General features: G+C 36.2%; 2 protein-coding genes across 2 annotated transcripts in view; both read left to right on the top strand.

Moving 5' to 3' along the window:
• Window positions 1–173: 173 nt before the first annotated feature.
• Window positions 174–6,476, top strand: LOC144435335 (long-chain fatty acid transport protein 2-like). Its single transcript, XM_078123930.1, has 9 exons — window positions 174–645; window positions 1,174–1,389; window positions 1,784–1,939; window positions 3,069–3,193; window positions 3,712–3,912; window positions 4,318–4,408; window positions 4,797–4,995; window positions 5,538–5,635; window positions 6,166–6,476. Exons 1-9 carry the CDS (start codon window positions 174–176, stop codon window positions 6,474–6,476), a joined length of 1,869 nt encoding a protein of 622 aa, XP_077980056.1.
• A 2,380-nt stretch (window positions 6,477–8,856) lies between these two features.
• The window catches only part of LOC144435336 (xylosyltransferase 1-like), a 92,339-nt gene continuing 86,401 nt past the window's right edge, over window positions 8,857–14,794 (top strand). The window contains exon 1 of the mRNA XM_078123931.1: window positions 8,857–9,072. Coding sequence (XP_077980057.1) covers window positions 8,857–9,072 — 216 coding nt within the window. The remainder of the gene's footprint in view (window positions 9,073–14,794) is intronic.

Genomic DNA, 14,794 nt, shown 5'->3' on the forward strand with positions numbered 1-14,794 from the left:
GTGATGCGACAGACGTGTTTACTCTAACTTTTACATGTAAAACGATTTTTCCAGTATGTTCATTCGTATCATTTTAACATATTTGTATTTGTATAGTATGTTACGCAATTACGTATGCCTGTGGGCTGAACTTTCTGCTCTGGCACTGTTCAGAGGTCGCTGTCAATCTCACCATGGCGTTCAGTAAACCAGCTGCCGTTTTGGCTGGTACCGCTGCTGTTGCAGCTGGTGTACATGCAGCGTATCCTTACTGGTATCGAGATATCCAAGAAACAAGGAGTACCAAGGCGAGGGAGGAGATTTTTAAATCGTGTGTACAATCCAAAACCTTATTTGTTGATCTTTTCGAGGAGGTAGCCGACAAAACGCCATACAAGCCGTTCGTTATCTACAATGATACGTTGTATAGCTATGGTGATATTGAAGTCATGGCTAATAAAATGGCTTACTTTGTCAAACAGCATGGGTTGAAAATCAATGACACCGTTGCCATTATGATGTATAACGAACCAGCCTATATATGGACTGTACTAGGACTCGGCAAACTTGGAATTAAATGCGCACTTATTAATTACAAGTTGAGAAGTGATTCTTTACTTCACTGCATTGGTATCTGTGATTGCAAAGTTCTACTTGTCGGTGAAGGTAGGTAGGGTCCATGTCCAAAGTCTGCTCTGTAATTTGTAGAAGAGAATCAAAGGGTCAAATAAGAGTTTAAAAGTCCACGATTTTTTAATCTAGCACCACGACAGACACCTGTTATCTGAGATATACATTACGGAGTGTGTGGACTTACGCAATCCTAGAAACCCGTGTTATTTGACCCCCTTTCTCATATTATCGGCCCAATTTGTCAAATATTATTGATACATGCATTTTATTATATTCTGAGAAATATATCTCGGCAAACAAGTGTCTATTAACGAACTATATGTTCATGCAGTTTTTAGTTAACATGTTGACGATTGAAGTGAAATACATGTGTCATCCCCTTTTCCCTTCTCCCCATATATAGGCATACTAGACTACCCCCAGGCTCTGCCCATTCTCCCCTTTATATTGCTTCATCTTCTCGAAAGTTGAGTCGTTGGTTGCACCTAACTATGAATATGAGTAATGTACATTGGACTACGCTGTCACGGGAATAATAGTTGTACATATACCTCCAAACAGGTGATGACCTCGTACAAGCAGTCACCGATGTCAGCAGTTCGTTGATGGATAAACAAATGATGATTTGGAGCATTGGTAACAAGGATTGTCCAGAGACCATTACAAAGATAGATGATGAACTAAGAATGTCAAAATCAAACCGACCACCTCGTGACGGGAGACGAACAATCACGTATTCTGATCCAGTTGTTTATATATTCACATCCGGGACAACAGGTAAGACAGACACAATCAATCAATCAATCAATCAATCAATCAATCAATCAATCAATCAATCAATCAATCAATCAATCAATCAATCAATCAATCAATCAATCAATCAATCAATTAGTCAGAATTCAATTTATCACCAGTTTGTTATATTGTTCGACCACATCGCGTTCTTAAATGTCAACATGTCAACCAATCAAATCATCATCATCATCATCATCATCGTCGTCGTAGTCGTCGTCGTCGTCGTCGTCGTCGTCGTCGTCGTCATCGTCATCGTCATCGTCGTCATCATCATCATCATCATCATCATCATCATCATCATCATCATCATCGTTCATGCTTCAGTGATCTGATTATAATTTGTATCACACTGATAAAATACAGTATGTCGTTACAGGTCTGCCGAAAGCTGTCAAGTTCGCACATATACGACTAGTTGCAGGTGCATATCGATTTCGTGATTACATACACACCAACGATGTGGTGTATGTGCCAACACCCTTATTCCATTCTGCTAGTTTTAATATAGGTTTTGGAAATACTGTAGCTGCAGGTGAGGCACAAAGATTGCATTCATTGAGTATGATGACAGTTATCCCACAAAATACGTTTCACTTGTTCGCGAATTCCAGGCAAGGAAAGGCGATGAAGTCGTCCTCCTCACTAAAATACACTGACCTGCGATTGACAAAAAGGAAGACGCCACCATTCATGCATTAATATTGTATCTCAGACCACTAACGAAGTGGTCTGAGATTGTATGCTCCAACCAGTGTGCCGTACGTAATTTACGGTATGACAAGCAGCCGAGCCCACATTTACCTGTTTTGGAATATTCACAGCCTACATTTACCTGTTTTGGAATCTTCACAGCCCATTTCATGTTCGTGTTCACTGGCTCTGTTTGATGCAGCCAAACTGCACCGAAACCAATAAGAAACATCACATTCTGCAAGATCACAGCGTCTTGCTACATTTAGTCTGAATGAAAGCAACCAATTAAAACATACAGACACGCTGGCGCCAGTGTTTTGATGTCTGCATTATGGTGTCTGCATGGTGCCCTATATATTTCATTTAATAGACAATACGTCACAGCATAGACAAGTAAGAAATTTGTCTGTGGTAACAGCAAACTGTATTCAGAACCCATGAACACTAACATGAAATGGGCGGTATATGTTCTTTACATAGAAATCTATTTTGATCACCTGTTTGATATTTGATCATCCCAGCAGACAGAGAACGCCTCTACTCGGTACCATGTGAATCAATATACTTTTAATTAAGTGGTCTCCTTGGGAGCGAAGTCTTGCGGTTGAAAGGACTAACGTGACGGTCTAATTTAAATAGATAGATAGATAGATAGATAGATAGATAGATAGATAGATAGATAGATAGATAGATAGATAGATAGATAGATAGATAGATAGATAGATAGATAGATAGACAATAAAATAAAATAAATAATTATATATATATATATATATATATATATATATATATATATTATTGTAAATATAAAATAGGGTTCGATGGTTCGATGAGTAAGCAGTACAAAATAAGTCTAATCAGATAATGACTCGGACATACCTGATGGACATAATATTTTCGTTACACCAGGAATTTTATACAAACTACAAATAATAGAAATTATGATATGTTAAATTTTATATTTCTAGGTGCAACTATTGTTCTTTCTCCAAAATTTTCTGTCCGACGTTTCTGGGAAATTTGCTGCAAACATGATGTCACCGTCATCTTGCACGTTGGAGAATTGTGTCGTTTTTTGCTAAGTGCTCCGGAGGTAAGCATGGTTGGTACATCGTTGGGGTGTTCTTTGGCGAGTTATACGAAGACGCACTTCGTCATTTTGGTTGTATATGGCGGCGTCAACATTTTTCCAAAGCAGTAAACTTGGACGTCACGATTTACACCATGACTGAAAGATTAGCCGTAGTGGGCGCTCTTCTCATAGTAAGGGAAAGGATGATACGGACGCTCCCGGCTATTTATTTTAATACAGTCTAACTCATGTATTGCAGCTGAAATTGTGACTACAAATTAAAAAGCAAGCAGAGAAGAAATAATATTTAGTCAAGACCCACATGACTTGACTCTATAGCCTAACATTTAACACTAGTCTACATCTCAGAATAAAATAAAACTGACTAGAACGCAAACATTTCAATAACTTATTGCTGCCATAAGAGAGATATTGCCAAGTGGGGGGATTTAATATCAATGTGTAATATTTCTTTGACCGAGAAATGTGGTGATGTATACCACCCATGTGTTGTTTATATATGTTGGACAATATTTCAGAAACCCGAGGAACGGATGCATAAAGTGCGTTGTATGATTGGTAATGGCTTACAGGCAGATATTTGGAATAAGTTCGTTCAACGTTTCGGAATAACTACGGTCGTTGAAATGTACGGTGGGACAGATTTACAGACGTTCTTTTGTGTAAATGATGAAGTAGCTAAAGTTGGCGCAGTTGGGAAATTTTCACCTCTGTTAAAGGTATGAATTTCAAATTGATGTGTCGTAAAATACAAATATCATGGTAGATGTAAGCCATTGCGTAAAGACGTTGACGTTCCAAACGACATCCTCTTTAACAGGACCGCTCAGTATACAGTAACGTTACGGAAAGCCCACGAATATGCGAAAGTAGACGAAGATTGAAACCAGTTTGAATTGATTAAAGTGCAGCACATCACAGTAGTGGGTGACTCTCAACAAATGTTTCGGACTTTATAAAAATGATTTCATCAAACAAACAAACAAACAAACAAACAAACAAACAAACAAACAAACAAACAAACAAACAAACAAACAAGTAGCCGGGTGGACAATTCGATATCCGCCAATGAAAATATCTATTAACATGAATGATTACTACTTTTCTTTCCAAACTTAATCTAGAAAAGGGCCGAATTTGAGTTGGTGAAGTGTAACTATGAGACCGTCCAACCAATCAGAAACTCGAAAGGTCTATGCATACCAGTAAAACTAGGTGGGCATTTTAACCTTCACAACTTTTTTTTTTTAATTTCCAGGAAATTGATAGTTGACTTGTTTCTATGTCTTGACGTCGCACTTCGTTGACAGATCGTTATACAACTGTCTTCTTTACAATGACACAGTGACACGCTGTCTTCGACGTCATTGTAATTGCATATGAAATCAAATATTTGACCTGTAAAAACGAAATCAGCATGATCTTACACTGGGGGCGCTTTTCAGCATCAGTCGACCATTCACGCTCAGAACGATGCAACACAATTTTTACCTAAATACCTCTCTGTATACTTATACATACTGTTACTTTGAAATTAAAGTGATTTGAATGTTAACTCACATATTATTTGTTCGAATACAATTGTTTGTGTGTTTCGTTACAGGTGAACCAGGGCTTCTGTTATCAGTGATGCATAACATCAAACGTTATTATGGTTACCAAGGTAACAGACAACTCAGCGAACAGAAACTTGTTCGCAATGTATTGAAAGAAGGCGACGTTTACATCAATTCTGGTGATTTACTGATACTGGACAAAGATTACTACCTGTATTTCTTTGACAGACTAGGAGATACGTTTAGGTCAGTAACAATGGGTCTTTTGCATATTACCTAGTTCAGAATCAGGAATAATAGACCTTTTGCATACTAGGGGATATGTTCAGGTCAGTAACGAAAAACCTTTAGCATACCAGGGGATAGATCAAGGTAGCAATGGGTCTTATACATGTTTTTGGCCGGAATTCATGTCCTTTCCACGTATTACCATAACATGAATGATCCGTTCCAGAATTCACGACATTTACATTAATTATTACCATATTTGAATGATCCGTTACATGAAATATTGTTGGAGGAAAGTAGACAACTCGAAAGATAACATTCTTTTTGAAAATTAAAACAATTTAAATAACTGAAGTATTAAGTGTAGTGGGAAATATTCACTGTAAATGATTACATTTATATCCCATCGTAAACAGCAATGTTACAATATAATACTAGTACCCGGATGCAAAGAGCATGCACAGGGTGATAAATAGACCGAACAATGCACGAAAGTAACTTTAATATAACTTTGCTTTGAGTAAGTATTGACCCCTCTTTTTACTTTCGTGTACCCCAAGGTGGAGAGGTGAGAATGTGTCTACGTCAGAAGTTGCACAAGTAATGATGTCATATGTCGGAGTTCAAGAATCTAACGTATATGGGGTGAAAGTTGCAGGTATGATAGAATATCTCGAAAAAAAATCGTTTAATATATTAGAATATAAAACATCAGTAAGTACTAGGGGGTAAAACATCTATGAGATATGTGGGGTGGGGGTGGGGTGGCTAGATGCTTTTCGTGGCTACGTGTATATCGTATTTCATGCATAAACCTAGTATAATTGTACATTCACTTTTTGGCATTCAACAACTAATCGTTATGATGGTGCGTAGATTGTACTTTGCAGAGAAAACAAACAAACAAACAAACAAACAAACAAACAATTATAATTTTGGTTGTAAGATGTTATAACAATGATTACCTGGTATTTCAGTGATCTATCATTATAGTGTCATTTTTGTTCATACTTTAATAAATTATATTTTTAATACGGTATATACCGTTATTGTTCAAATGTTAATATACTACTCCTAAAGTAATGGAATTTCATTTTTACTTTTTGGGATTCATTTTCAAACAACCGTAGCCATGGACTCCTATAACTCTAGATCTACTGGAAAGTATTTTCTTCTGTCTTTCTTCAGGTCACAATGGTCGTGCTGGTATGGCAGCAGTCGTTCTTAAAGACGGTCATCAAAACTTTGACTTCAAGAAGTTTTATGCATACTTACATTCCAAATTACCGTCCTATGCCTGCCCTGTGTTCCTTAGAATAAGTGAGAAGTTGGATATGACGGGAACGTTGAAGTATACCAAGACAGGCCTGGTGAAGGAAGGTTTCGACCCAGCCATCATCGATGACATCATATTTGTCATGGATACCAATAATCGGACATATGCCATGTTGGATGATGAGAAATACAAACATATTGTAACTGGAGTTGCTCGCTTGTAACTTTTTTTTTCGAAATGTCATGAAATATATCTAGAAAGGAGAATGTAATGCACGGCAAAGCATAATTATTTGTGAGAGTTTCTATCACAAAATTGAAAGACATATACCATAAAAGAAGAATACATCAATTTGAATCCTGTTGGGTCCACGTTTTAACATTGTATTGGGTGAAGAATTATATATTTATGTGCAATATTGAAAATTTATAAATATATTTCCATATTTCTAAGGTGATTCCTATCAAAACATCGGTTTGTAATATTTTTCAAAAGATGGTATTCGGTTAACTGTCGTAAAACTACAGTCCTCTTTTACGGCACCATCCGAGAAGCACCATGAAGAAGAAAATTATACTTGGTTTGCGATAATGTGAGAATGAATTCAATAAATCAATATGATATTTCATCAATATTTGTGTGTGAAACGTGAAAGAGGGGGTACTTTTATAATTTTTGGTTTCTGGAGAGGTCATTTTATGATTTGTCATCACACAATCTTCGCTCGGTGGCTAGGTATTTTGAGTTGACATGAGAGGCACTAGACTGGAAAAATCAGCCGCTGTGGGCGTTCATCTGATATAATGACACCCGCACCCCAGCGACGTATTTTATGTAAAAGGTGGGTTTATACGTATTGGACGTAATTTTTGCTTGGTATTAGAAAACTACAACACTATATTTTACTTACTGACGCATACTTAAGCGTCACTTGTATGTGACTAAACTCATCAAATGCCAGAATACGTATCGTAAAATGTATACATCGACAATAACAGTATGATACTAGAATATTTTGTATTCTTTTTGTGTGTGTAAGTATTTTCATTTACAAGTTTATAAACTCAATCTGTGTCACCTTAATACGTGTGAATGTGTTTGCCGAAGACAGGTTATGATTATTGGTACGATATCAACCCGTTACGAGGCCAAGACGTAGTTGTAAATTCCAGAGCTGTGCGCTTGTTACTGTACGCTCAGTACGCTACACAATTTTAATCACAAGAGGGCGATGTTTAAGTGTGTGCTCAACACACATCATTCCCATCACATCTGTGAAAATAGTTAAACTTTGATGATAGTAAGATGAACTATTAAAGTGCAAGATATGATTTATTCGTAATCGTATGTTTCTCCTCCATCTACATATTTATCGCCACTGCTGCTAAAATAACTTCTCCGTCGCTGAGGATAAAGGTTAGACTTGCTAAAGTCTACGGGCTATTTTCAATTTTTATTTGAATGAATATATGAAACACAATGTGTTTTTTTTTCTTTTTCAATAAAATAGTCACCTGTGTGAGTGATTGAGAAACAGTGATGAGATCATCGTGTATAACCCTTGGATACTACTATTACTGGGGGTGGGGGTGGGAATATTATACCCATCAAACAAAAATTATTAACCATTTTTTCGGAGGGAGGGGTGGAAGGAATTCGAATGGAGGAACTGGGACAAATAATCTCCCAACATTTCAATGTATTACATTTTTTAATAATTCTGAATTATGTCTGGATGCAGAAATTGTGTTATCACTTTTTAAAATGACGATTCGTGTTGATTTGGCACTTTGCTTTTTTTCGCACTCCCCATCCCACCTCATTTTACTGATCCGGACAGACTTTAACAGATTTGCAACTTGAGCGAGCTGAGCCGCCTGTGAGTTTGAGAACTGATCTACCGAAAATAGTGACAATGCCGTAATAAACCACCCCATACCCCTCAGAATCTGTAACTGTGTGTTACAGGTTGTCGAAGTGTTGATTTCATTCTCCAAGTGTTGATTTCGTTATTTTAGGCGATGATGTCCAAAGACGCCATATCTATTTAAGTGACTCATCACATACAATGTAAGAGCACATATTGAATCGAAATCACTTAGCCTGCTTTGATAATTTCAAGTTATATGCCTACAGGTGAATCAACATAGCATTCAATATAATTTGTATTTGAAATAGAAATAATCGAGGAAATAGCTAAAAATAGTTGGCGACTGACTAGAACGACCCATAACATCATATAAAATCGACTATCCTATATTCGTCAATATGCTATAGTGGAAAACATTTTAAAAATAGTAACCACGTATCAATTTAAACGAGAAATGTGTACTTAAAATTCCTATTTTTTCACGTTATTTCGATACTTTTTGAAAATCCTATATTGTCATATTTCCCCGCCGACTTTTATTTAGTAGACAAAGTTACGATTAGGATTAATTAAATATTAAGTTGAAATATTTCGCGATGTATTTGGTAAGAGTGAATTCATTTTTTTTTTTAGATCAACGCAAGGTGGCGCTATAGCAGTAAAATACCGGAAGTTGTAAGATTTGACAGACGAACTACACGCGAATCATTCATTGTGTACATTCACTATCATCATGGCGGTTGGACCAAGAGGACCGAGAGGTCGGACTGTCGGAATTTCGTGTGGCCGATACCGTTTTATTCTCTACCTAGCGACTTTTGTGATCTCAATGCAGCTACTAGTGGCCTGGAGCTTCTTCAGTGTTGAATCAAGTGAAGGGAAAGACGTGACAAAACGACGCAGCGCCGGGTCGAGTGTCGACCACGACGAAGTTTGGTCGAACTTGAAGGTAAGCTCGTAGAAGTTTAAATGTCCCGGTCAATGAATATCAAAGCGTACGTGTTCAGCTTTTTGGGGTCACTGGTGTGTTGGTGAGAGTGGTACAACTGTTTGTACGAATCGTCGAACGATTTCTCTGTGAAAGTGTGAACGGAACTGTTGTTAACGGTTAACGTTACATGATCATTACAGTTTGTGTTACGCTCAACTTCTGTCACTTGGGGTTTCCAGTGTGTTGGTTTCGCTATGTTTGGTGATCACCTGTCCTAATTACATGCATGTTAGTGCCTACGAGTTTGCCTTGCTAAACGCAAGTCAGCTGCCTTTTCCACGTCACCCCGGTAAGTGAGGCTGACTAACTTGTAAAACGAGACCCTTTCATCAGCTGTTCCAAGAGACCGGAAGTATAATCATCATATTTCCGTAGGGTTACTTATAAGCACTGAATCCCCAAACACGGAAAAAACAGCATATTTTCACACGTTTAAATGTCGAAGTCCTACTATACAACTTACAAGTGTTTTCTGCCATATTCAAAGGGAGTTGCAATCGTCTGCAAATTTTAACCGGAGAGGAAAACTTTGTAATACACGTAGTAGTATTGAAGTTTTTGTATAGAACAAACTTAGATTGAGAGAAATGGGAGTAGTAAATTTTCTCCCCAAAAGTCTCATGCAAGTTTGATAAACTGGCCTAAAAATATTGACAAAGTTTTAAGTGATCGTATAACTTTTTAGAAAAAATTGTGTGTAAAAACTTTCAACATTTTCATGCTTAGTAAATTATTTATTTAATTATTATTATTTTTTTTTTTGGGGGGGGGGGGAGTATTTGTTAATTTGGACAGTGTAGCACAGTTCAGTAAACTATTTTGCAACTGCTAAACCTGGCTTGTGTCTTAAATTAATGTTTCCAAAATATCGACATTAGCAAATCCCTCCCTTTAGAATGTTTGATAGCAGCATGGGACAACTACGACCAGTAGTGTTCCTATTGTATCTAGTAGTTGAGCACTGTATGCTGTCACTGGCCAGACAATTGTCCAACTGCGAATAATAGCTCCTTACTATTCAAAAGCTAAATACAAATACACTCTAGAAGTTTTCAGAACTATTTATAGCACCTGACATTCTTACACTGAAGGAATATAAAGTATTAAAATCGTGACTGGTAGAAAATTTAAAACAAGAAACGTCTTTCTGAGTGATACAACTGTACGTTGTTTTGAATGTGAAGTTGTAGTCAGTTCAGTTGTAGTTGAGTCTATTCTGTATTCAATGTCTATGTTCCATAAAATTGTTCAATCCAATTAAATGCATGTCAGTGACTGTACTATGATATTATTAACACTGAAAACAATACACCATACATCTAAATGGGATTTACATCCCATTGTATAGAGGCTCATTGTCAGTTTGTAAACGGATACTTGAAATAGGTAATATTATGTAAATTAAACAAAAGGCTTAAAATAGTGTAGTGTAGTTCCTGTAATATACTGTTGCCACTTCGTTTGTATGTAATCATATATTGATATTATGTCAATTTCATTTCAGATGAAAATTAGATCAGAAATGTACATGTTTTGAAAATGTTGATATGTAGTAAGTCTAAAGAACGAGTCCTTCATTCCATGAAATGCCCAGTACAGTACAGTGTTCATTTCAATGTTAGTTATGTCAAGCAGACACAGTGTGTGTCCCCGACACAACAGCGCAACACCACACTGTGGTTTGTATGACAGTCACCATTAAATGTAAATAACAACACAAGGCTAACTTGTAATCCAATCATAGACAAAATACTACATTTTTTGTTGATTTCCACAATTTACCAAATTTAAACTCAAAACACTTAAAGGTACTGGAAAGCCATGGTATCTGAAAACAAATTATCAGCCAGCCAGTCAGTGTTTGTAAGTTTCAATGTTATTGTTCATTTCACCCTTAGTTTGTTTCATTTAGCATAACTAAATAAACTGACACATATGACCAGGGTCAGTTGTTGTTAGAGTGTACTGGGTTCCTTGTCTAAGTTAGACATACTGTGTAATACTGGCCACAGTTTGCATAGTGCTGGAATAAAATACTGCAAGTTTTAAAAAATTTTCTTCAAATTTCTAGGTTTAGGTCAGTAATTGTACTATGTGATTTGGTACAAGTAGGTGTTTTATATCATAAATACCAATATGTGGTGTGTAATATCAGAGAGGGACTCGGTAGGATAGAAAATCATGTCTGCTGTACACATAGATGGGAATTCACTGAATTTGACCTTTTATGTCAAAGGTCAAAGGTCAAAGGTCAGATCAGCTAAATGAAATTTAAAACATGTTTTGTAAGGGAATGAAATTCTTAGGATTTGAGACTTGGTAAACACTCACATAAAATAAATGAATTACAAAGATAGTATTTTAGAAAGTATTTCTCAAGAATTTTGTAAGTAATTGGACAATGGTTGAAGTAAAGGGGTAAATGGACTCATAAACTGTTTAGTTAGAGTAACACTTCTCTCGCTTGTAGATGGAGTAACTGAGGACTTGATTCTGACATTGTCCCTTTCCTGCTTTGTTCTGTGAAGCGTACAGAAGTCTCTACTTGAATGACCAAAAGTTATGAAATCAGAAATTTTTTTCATAATTTCAAACACTGGGTTAACGTTCGATGTAACCTTTACGTAACCAACTTCCATAACCTCAATGTACATCCAATATTATAGCATATGCCAAATTGGTGTTTTGGAATTATGAAAAGTTCCAATAGTACAGAGGCTTTTGTTGTCAAAGAGATGTTAGATAGGAAAGTCAATCAGTTGCTAATATTTGTCTGCTGGGCTTGATATTTTATGTTTTTGACACATAAGCATTTGCTTGCATGCTCAGAATGGGATTGTTGTACAGGTTTTTACAGGACAATATTAGGGGGTGGTCATTTTTAACTGATGGGTTGTGGGGGGGGGTGGTGTTTCGGGTGGGGGTCATTTTGAAAAGTATCACTTGATAACTTGAAGTGGAGGGGGGGGGGGGGGGTCTTTTCAGAAAATGTAGTCTTTCCTTGCATGCTTTATTCAGAGTACCGTGGCCACCTGCCTAACAGACAGAAATCAATGTATATACAAAAACTGTGAAACCTTTTTTTAAAGCTTTGCAGATGTATGATTTTCATGCAGTTTTAATCTTAAACTGAACTGTGGCTATGATATATCAGCTAGGAAATGGCACAGAAGAGATGTGAAAGTTGCAGCATGAAACTAGCAATCACTACTTTTGCATGTAGTAACAATACATGGAAGTAGGAAGTAGATTTCATCTCAGATTATACCATACACTGCTCTAGTTAATTAATTTATGTCAGTAACCTCTGCTAACATCAGCAAGTTTTTTGTCATGTATTTTTACACGTCAGATTGTTGGTTTACTCAGAATGCAGGAAACTGAAGTGGCGTATGATATAAAAATATTGGTGGTCCTTACAACCCTGCCCTGTGATCTTCTCAGGAAACCTTGCTTCTCTGATGTATAGAACTGCAAAAAAACGTTGTACTGCTGCATGAAGTTTTAGTTTAATTGCTGCTTAGAGCATCTAACTAGGAAATACAGTATGTTGAAAACTCATCTATGCAAAGGTTCAGTCTAAGTTCATAAATTTAACTTCTTTTTGCGGCAAAAGTTTCAAGTAGCTCACCAAAGCTTTCATCAGGTATCTCATTTGCTAATGTCTATGGTTTTCCTTACTGTATGAAGGTTACTGGAATCACAAAGTGAAGGCTCTGTTGGTAAGTTCTAAAAGTAATTGTTAAACAAGAAAACACAGTTGTAGTCACCCTGCAGTGTGCCTTCTAATGATAGCCACATTTTGTTGTTGTGAGTCAAAATGAGAAAAACTGGGTTTTCTTGTGAGTCACATAGTAAGTGATAGGGGAACACCAAATTTTGGTGCATCACTCAAAAGTATGTACATCAAAGTGTGTACACTGGTGGTCACCATGCAAGTGTTAGGAACTGTGCAATCTATAAAGTTGCATAAGAAAAAAGACTGTCAATGACTTTGGTCATGAGATGATAACACTCAGATTTAAATACAGGCTTTTATATTGCAAAGACCTTGGAATTTGAATTTTCTGTATCGAAAACCAACCCAAATTTGCTTTTTGTCTGCAAATCTTAGACTTTGTAAACATCATGTGGTACATCATAAACAATTTGTGACTAAAATAAATTATGAAATGAAAATGACAAATTGTGCTGGTACGTTTACTGAGAGACTAACTGTCAGAGTGGGCTAGCTTTGTACAATATCTTGGTAGAGTGACGGAGTGCAGTCTACACTGCTCATTATCAATTCAAAGGGATTTCAAACACATTCTATGTGTTCACTCTGGGGATTTTTTTACCTCAACTGTTCATGTCAGATTAACACTTTCTAAGTCTGACCTGTCCACACTAACTATTCTAATCAAGGCCATTCAAAATCATTTGTTTGTTTCTCTGTTCAGTGATCCTTTTCACACTGTTATATGTGGTGTATTCAAGACATCCAGACATGTTAGTCCCCACAGGACCTGTGGGGGGGGGGGGGGGACTCTACATGCATGCATGCAGTGAAAGTTACAACACAAGAGTGAATGTAAAATTCATAGTAACATTGGATGCCATTTGCATATATTTGCATATATTATGGATATTGACAAATACTCATTACATGTAGACAGAAAAAATCACATGTAACATGATCATTGCTGAAAATTCATAATCAGTGCAAAAAATGCTAAAAAAGGGATGCTGTTTTCTGTGAAGTTTAGGTTTCTCCATCAACTTGGAAGTCTTTTCTAGACACTGGTGCGTGCAACTTAAGATAAACAATTAGAACGATGTTCATGGTGATCTTCACAAACTAACCAAGGGAGTTGAGATAAATGGATTATATCATGCACATGGTAAAGTGTACATGTACCAGCTTCAATAAAGAAATACAGTAATATATTTGATGGTCAGTCTACATCAGAACAACACATGTTCACGTCCTTGGTTCTAGATTTGATCCTGAAAATATGCAACAAAAGATTAATTTTTCCCCAATTTCTGCATAAATTACGCTTGAAAATATGTAATTATATTATTATCAATATTTTTCCTCATTTACATTCACCACTAGCTATTAGCATTATGTTAATATGTACTCAGCTAGAGGTTTGTTTTGACCATTGTTTTTTTTAATTGTGACATTTTTTGTGATCAAATTTTTACAGCTGTACAATGAATATTTCATGAGTGGCAGTGATAACAAAAACTAAATACGAAATATCATCATAATTAATATTTTCATTATTGATTTCGTAAATTCATTAATATTTGAAGAGTATTGATTTTACATCATGAGTTGGTAATTTCTAAACTGACCCTTGCAGGCTGCCAACCTGGATGGCCACAAATAATTTTTTTTTTGTTTCTCAATATTTCAGTCGTCATTTTGAATGCCAAAAAATGTGATGCTTACTGAATGTGAATGTTAAGAAGGAAAAATAATTAATGTAAACAACACTGTTGATCAATGAAATTAACATTAGTTGAATTTACGTCAATATTTTGAAAGCTGCTGTGTACTTTGTGTTTGATTAATGTTTTGACTTGAAATTGGCTTTAGTTTTGATTAAGACTTTTATGCCAATATTTACACACTTAATGGACATATAAACAAATAAAAGAATTAAAGTTGCACTTAATGTCAGTGCCA

This window comes from Glandiceps talaboti, chromosome 5, assembly GCF_964340395.1.
Source record: "Glandiceps talaboti chromosome 5, keGlaTala1.1, whole genome shotgun sequence".
NCBI lineage: Eukaryota > Metazoa > Hemichordata > Enteropneusta > Spengelidae > Glandiceps > Glandiceps talaboti.

Excerpts from the sequence above, each read along its gene's own strand:
- LOC144435335 (XM_078123930.1), top strand. The coding sequence starts at position 174 with ATGGCGTTCAGTAAACCAGCTGCCGTTTTGGCTGGTACCGCTGCTGTT. Across the intron at positions 1,390-1,783 it reads ATTCACATCCGGGACAACAG|GTCTGCCGAAAGCTGTCAAG; the intron begins GTAAGACAGACA and ends ATGTCGTTACAG. Across the intron at positions 3,913-4,317 it reads AATTTTCACCTCTGTTAAAG|AAAAGGGCCGAATTTGAGTT; the intron begins GTATGAATTTCA and ends AACTTAATCTAG.